Genomic DNA, 7085 nt, shown 5'->3' with positions numbered 1-7085 from the left:
GTCAAAAAAAGTTAAAAAAGTCATAGTATAGTACATCGACAAAAGTTTAAAAAGTCATAGTATAGTATGTCGAAAAAACTTTAAAAAGTCATAGTATAGTATGTCGAAAAAAGTTAAAAAAGTCATAGTATAGTACATCGAAAAAAGTTACAAAAGTCATAGTATAGTACATCGAAAAAAGTTACAAAAGTCATAGTATAGTATGTCGAAAAAAGTTTAAAAAGTCATAGTATAGTATGTCGAAAAAAGTTAAAAAAGTCATAGTATACTACATCGAAAAAAGTTACAAAAGTCATAGTATAGTACATCGAAAAAAGTTAAAAAAAGTCATAGTATAGTATGTCGAAAAAAGTTTAAAAAGTCATAGTATAGTATGTCGAAAAAAAGTAAAAAAGGCTTAGTATAGTATGTCGAAAAAATCCTAGTATAGTACATCGAAAAAAGTTTAAAAAGTCATAGCATAGTACATCGAAAAAAGTTACAAAAGTCATAGTATAGTATGTCGAAAAAAAGTAAAAAAGGCTTAGTATAGTATGTCGAAAAAATCCTAGTATAGTACATCGAAAAAAGTTTAAAAAGTCATAGTATAGTACATCGAAAAAAGTTACAAAAGTCATAGTATAGTATGTCGAAAAAAGTTAAAAAAGTCATAGTATAGTATGTCGACAAAAGTTAAAAAAGTCATAGTATATATAAGTCATAGTAGAGTATGTCGAAAAAAGTCATAGTATATTGAAAAATTTTAAATTAAAAAATGTCATAGTATAGTATGTCGAAAAAAAGTAAAAAAAAGTCTTAGTATAGTATGTCGAAAAGATTCATAGTATAGTATGTCAAAAACATCATAGTATAGTACATCGAAAAAAGTTAAAAAAGTCATAGTATAGTACATCGAAAAAAGTTAAAAAAGTCATGGTATAGTATGTTGCAAAAAGTTAAAAAAGTCATAGTATAGTAGGTCAAAAAAGTCAAGGTATAGTATGCCAAAAAAAGTAAAAAAGTTTGAGTATAGTACATCAAAAAAGTCATTGTATAGTATGTCAAAAGAGTCAGAGTGTAGCATGTCAAAAAAAAGTCATACTATAGAATTTTGAAAAAAGTCAAAAAGTCATAGTACAGTATGTTGAAAAAAGGAAAAAAGTCATAGTATATTATATATAAAAAAGTCTAAGTAGAGTATGTGGAAAAATGTCAAAGTCATAGTACAGTATGTCAAAAATTCATAGTATAGTATGTTGAAAAAAAGTCATAGTAGAGTACGTTGAAAAAAGTCATAGTATAGTATGCCAAAAAAGTCAAAACGTTATAGTATAGGAAATCGAAAAAAAAGTCATAGTATAGTATGTTAAAAAAAGATCATTGTATAGTATGTCGAAAAAAAGTCAGAAAGTTATAGTATAGTACGTCGAAAAAATCATAGTATAGTACATTGAAAAAAGTTTAAAAAGTCATAGTATTGTATGTTAAAAAAAGATCATTGTATATTATGTCGAAAAAAAGTCAGAAAGTTATAGTATAGTACGTCGAAAAAATCATAGTATAGTACATTGAAAAAAGTTTAAAAAGTCATCGTATACTATGTCGAAAAAATGTAAAAAAGTCTTAGTATAGTGTTGAAAAAAGGTCGTAGTATAGTAAGCCAAAAAAGTAATAAAAAGTCATAGTATAACATGTTGACAAAAAGTCATAGTTTAGTATGTTGAAAAAAAGTCATAGTATAGTATTCCGAAAAAAGTAAAAAAACTCTTGGTATAGTACATCAAAAAGGTATTGTATAGTATGTCAAAAAAGTCATAGTATAGCATGTCGAAAAAAAATCATACTATAGAATGTTGATAAAAGTCATAGCATAGTGTGTTGAAAAAAGTCATAGTATAGCATGTTGAAAAAAAGCCAAAAAGTCATAGTATAGTATGTCGAAAAAAAGTCAAAAAGTCATAGTATAGTATGTTGAAAAAAGGCAAAAAGTATAGTACATGGTATAGTACATTGAAAAAAAGTCATAGTATAGTATATCAGAAAAAGTCATAGTATAGTATGTGGAAAAATGTCAAAGTCATAGTATAGTATGTCAAAAAGTCATAGTATAGTATTTTGAAAAAAAGTCATTGTATAGTAAGTCGAAAAAAGTCATAGTATAGTATATCAGAAAAAGTCATAGTATAGTATGTGGGAAAATGTCAAAGTCATAGTATAGTATGTCAAAAGGTCATAGTATAGTATGTTGAAAAAAGTTATTGTATAGTAAGTTGAAAAAAGTCATAGTATAGTATGCTAAAAAAAGTCATTGTATGGTGAATTGAAAAAAGTTTAAAAAGTCATAGTATAGTATGTTGAAAAAGAGTCATATTATTGTACATTGAAAAAAAGTCATAGTATAGTATGTCGAAAAAAAGTAAAAAAAGTCTTAGTATAGTATGTCGAAAAAAGTCATAGTATAGTATGTCAAAAAAGTCATAGTATAGCATGTCGAAGAAAAGTCATACTATAAAATGTTGAAAAAAGTCGTAGTATAATATGTCAAAAAAAGTCAAAAAGTCATAGTATAGTATGTTGAAAAAAGTCATAGTATAGTATGTCGAATAAAAGTCATAGTATAATATGTTGCAAAAAGTTTAAAAAGTCATAGTATAGTATGTCAAAAAAGTCATAGTATAGTATGTTGAAAAAAGTCATAGTATAGTATGTTGAAAAAAGTCAAAAAGTATTAGTATAGTATGTAAAAAAAAAGTCAAAAAGTCATAGTATACTGTTGAAAAAAGGTCATAGTATAGTATGTCGCAAAAAAGGTCATTGTATAGAACGTCAAACAAAGTCATAGTATAGTATGCGAACAAAGTAAAAAAAGCCATAGTATAGTACATCGAAAAAAGTATAATATGTCAAAAAAAGTCATATCATAGTATGTCGAAAAATGTCAAAAAAAGTCATAGTATAGTATGTTGAAAAAAAGTCATAGTATAGTATGTTGAAAAAAGGTAAAAAAGTCATAGTGTACCATGTTGAAAAAAAGTCATAGTATAGTATGTCAATAAAAGGCAAAAATTCATTGTATAGAATGCTGAATAAAGTAATAGCATAGTATGCCAACAAAAGTCTTATAATAGCATGTAAAAAAAAGTCATAGCATAGTACGTCAAAGTCATAGTACAGTATGCGAAAAAAGTCCAAAAAGTCATAGTATAGTACATTGAAAATAAGTCATAGTATAGTATGTTGAAAAAAGTCATAATATAGTATGTGGAAAAATGTCAAAAAGTATTAGTACAGTATGTTGAAAAAGGCAAAAAGTCATAGTATAGTATGTCAAAAAAAGTCAAAAAGTCATAGTATATTATGTCGAAAAAATCATAGTATAGTAAATCAAAAAAAGTTTAAAAAGTCATAGTATAGTATGTCGAATAGTATAGTATAGTATGTCGAAAAGTAAAAAAGTAATAGTATAGTGTTGAAAAAAGGTAATAGTATAGTAAGCCAAAAAAGTTAAAAAGTCGTAGTATGGTATGTCAAAAAAAGTCATGGTATATAGTATGTTAAAAAAAGGCAAAAAGTCATAGTATAGTATATTGAATAAAGTCATAGCATAGTACATCAAAAAAAAGTCAAAGTATAGTGTGTTGAAAAAAGTCAAAAACTCCTAGTATAGTATGTTGAAAAAAGGTATTATGTTGAATAAAGTCATAGTATGCAAAAAAAGTAAAAAAAGTCATAGTATAGTATGTCAAAAAAAGTCATAGTATATAGTATTATGAAAAAAGGCAAAAAGCCCTAGTATAGTATGTTGTATAAAGTCATAGTATGGTATGTCGAAAAATGTCGAAAAAAGTCATAGTATAGTATGTTGAAAAAAGTCATAGTATAGGATGCGAAAAAAGTAAAAAAACTCATAGTATAGTACATTGAAAAAAGTCATAGTAGTAAAAATAAGTCAGATATAGAAAAAAAAGTAGAAGCTTAGTATGTCATAAAAAGTCAAAGTTTAGAATGCCGAAAAAAAGTCGTTAAAAATATCATGTCATTAAAAGTCATGATATAGTTTGTCATATAAAAGTCATAGTAGTTTGTTGAAAAAATCATTGAAAAAATTATAAAAAATGTCATGTAATATATTCCATAAAATAGTTATGCTCTAGTGCATCAAAAAAGTACATTGACATTTCTTTTTGAAATGTTATATAGCATAGAAATACAACATTTCCAAAGAAATGTCAAAAAGTCATGAAATATATACTAATAAAATGTCCTAAAATGTCAGACTATTGTATTTCATAAAATGTGATAAAAGTCAAATAATAATAAAACAAAAAATAGCATGAGAGTCCTGCATATAAGCATTACTTTGGGTTGCAATAAAGCACAATGTGCCATTTTCTCAGTTGATAGGCTGCAGATCTTTGATGCTTTGTTCAAATCAAATTAACATGTCAGCTGTGGTAACTGGAAGAATTACCCACCCACAGAAAGTGAAGAATCAAATTAATAGTGTAGTGTAGCTTTTATAAACACTCAAATCTAATACTCAGTTAAACCAACTGGGTTAAATATAGCTTAAAATCTTTGCAAGATGGCAGTGAAGGTGGCTGCTTCCCATGCCAGCTGTACTCACTGAGCAGAATGATGACACAAAGCAAAATGGCCACCAGGGCTCCCGTGCTGAGTCCCGCCCTCGCGGTGAATGCCTCGGCGTTGCACAGCTTCATGTTGCCCTCGCGGTCGCAGGTGCACACTCTTATGGTCAGGGTGTTGGTGCTGCTCTGCATTGGGAACTCTCCATCAGAAATGACCACAGGCACGTGGTAAACGCTCTTCTGCAGACTGTTGTAGCTGTTCCTCCTCGTTAGGATCCAGGCCGTGTTGTCTGAAAACAATAGGATGTCCGGTTACTATGCAGCAATCCACAACCTGAATGAATATTAGATCATTTCTTAAATAAACTCTCCTAGAAATTTCATTTGGACGGTGAATGTGCTTTTAGTGCCGTGAGATGAAAAACTATAAATCACATCATGTGCAGTGCAGCACTGGATGTGGTTAAGTTTAACAACAGGTATAAGTGCCTTATGGAAACATTATACAGACGATTGAAGTTAATGTGATGACCACAAGCATCAGCTGAGAGTGTTACCTTTGTTATCGCGGACAGAGAAGTTGGCCTTCCCAGCAGCCTCCTGTGCGAGACTGAAGAAGAATCGGTGTCCTCCGAGTGGCTCGTCAGGGTCTGCGGCGCTCACGGTTTGGATCCTCTGGATAAGAAGAAAAAGTTTCACATTAAGCGGGGACACTTTATGTCATGAAGTCATGAACGTGTCATAAACATTACAAACAAGTCATAAACGTTTATGACATAACGCTTCTTTTAGTAACAGTCTTTGGGTTTTGTCATGACGAGTTATGGTTAGGGTTCATGTGTCATGACTGTGTCATTTGTTCATGACAGTGTTGGGTCACTCTTACATAGATACCTTTAAGTAAAGTGTTAAGTAAAGCATTAAACTTCTAACTTAATGTAACCATTTCTAAAGAATTCAATAGACCTGTTTTCGCTCTAGGAATTCACTTAATCACTGATAAACCTGACTGATGTTTATCTGTAGATGTGAGTGTGCTAGTATCTAATCAGCTCATCTTTTCATAATGTTATATGTAAAATAAATTGAGCTTTCTTTGGCTAAATCCAGTGAATTACATACCTGATAAATCAAAGTAATAGATAACACTGATGAAAATCTTTGAATAGGCCATAAGTCAGGTCCAGCTTCTTCTTTTAACATTGCTCAAAATGACTTTATACAACAGATTTTTTTTTTTTTTTGAGTAGCTACCTCAGTTCAAACAATTTAAAACATTTCCATTGGTTAACACATTTCTTTTGTCTTATGATGTACAGTATGTTGTAATATTGGCCAACACTAGCTGGAAAGCATCTAATTAACAAAGTCAATTGCAAGCTAACAAGTAATACACCTCAAAGATTCCCTAACAGTAATTTAACATGTACACTGATGAACACCTTGTAGTTTTCAGTGATATTTTAAGATTATTGTTTGGGCGTTTTAGGCCTTTTATGACAGGCCAGCTGAAGAAGTGAAAGGGGAGGGGTGATATGCAAAAGAGGGCCACAGGACGGAGTTGAACCCTCGGCCGCTGCGTAGATGAGCAAACCTTCCTCCATGTTCTAATTGCCAAGATAAAAACACAATTCGTACGTGCATTTACTCCACTACATTTAACAGGCAAATATAGTTACCAGTTCCTTTGCAGATTCAGATTAGTAATACATAATGTACATATTATGTATACATCATACATTCTGATGTATTATAATAGGTTATGCTACCTAGATTAGAAAAAATACTGGGATCAGTTTTACCAGCTGTCACTTCAAGGTAATGCTTTCACATTAATGCATCACTAAGTATAATCTGGCACTTTAAGTAAATATTAATACATGAATGCAGGACTATTTTTCCACAGATGTAATGCTGCTTTTACTTCAGGAAAAAAGAATAAGTTCATCTTCTGTCATTGCAGCAGAGGTCCAATACAATATCCAATATAATAAAAGATAATATTCTGTGCAGACTGTACTTTTTCTCTTTGAGTATTACATAGTGCAAGACTAACAAGTCAAGGCTTTGGTCATCACACTTCCTGTGAGCCCAAATAAACTGCAGGCCGCAACATATGGTTCAGACCCAAGTGTGAACACACAATGTCTGGTACCATTTACAAGTGATAGTGAAACTGATGACTCAAAGTGTCAAAGCGGATGTGTAATGCGTCCCAGCATTTTGGGTTTCTAGGGTTAGGAAAATGATAGCAGTGCAAAAAAACAAAAACAGGGTCAAGATGCTATTTATATAGTGTGAAACTATCAAAATGTAGAGCAGTAGTGGACTACCATACGCTTGTAATGTCACAACTATGCAACTGTGCTTTCTAGAAAGTGCCCCTGCAGTGTTGTTACAGTCATTCCCCAGCTGCAATAACGGTGCAGAGACATGAGAGTGCAGTTGACACTAAAAACGAGTGTCCCTCTGTCTGAGTGTTTCAGACAGAGGGAGAACACAGGTATTCAAATAGTA

At 30.7% G+C, this 7085-nt stretch overlaps 1 protein-coding gene across 1 annotated transcript in view; it reads right to left on the bottom strand.

The window, feature by feature from the left end:
• The window catches only part of LOC117937522 (cadherin-6-like), a 63721-nt gene that overhangs the window by 4464 nt on the left and 52172 nt on the right, over positions 1-7085 (bottom strand). The window contains exons 10-11 of the mRNA XM_034861546.1: positions 5126-5243; positions 4607-4858 (exon numbers count right to left, since the gene is read on the bottom strand). Coding sequence (XP_034717437.1) covers positions 4607-4858; positions 5126-5243 — 370 coding nt within the window. The remainder of the gene's footprint in view (positions 1-4606; positions 4859-5125; positions 5244-7085) is intronic.

This window comes from Etheostoma cragini, chromosome 22, assembly GCF_013103735.1.
Source record: "Etheostoma cragini isolate CJK2018 chromosome 22, CSU_Ecrag_1.0, whole genome shotgun sequence".
Taxonomy (NCBI): Eukaryota; Metazoa; Chordata; class Actinopteri; order Perciformes; family Percidae; genus Etheostoma; species Etheostoma cragini.
This window is presented reverse-complemented; position numbering and strand designations above follow the sequence as displayed.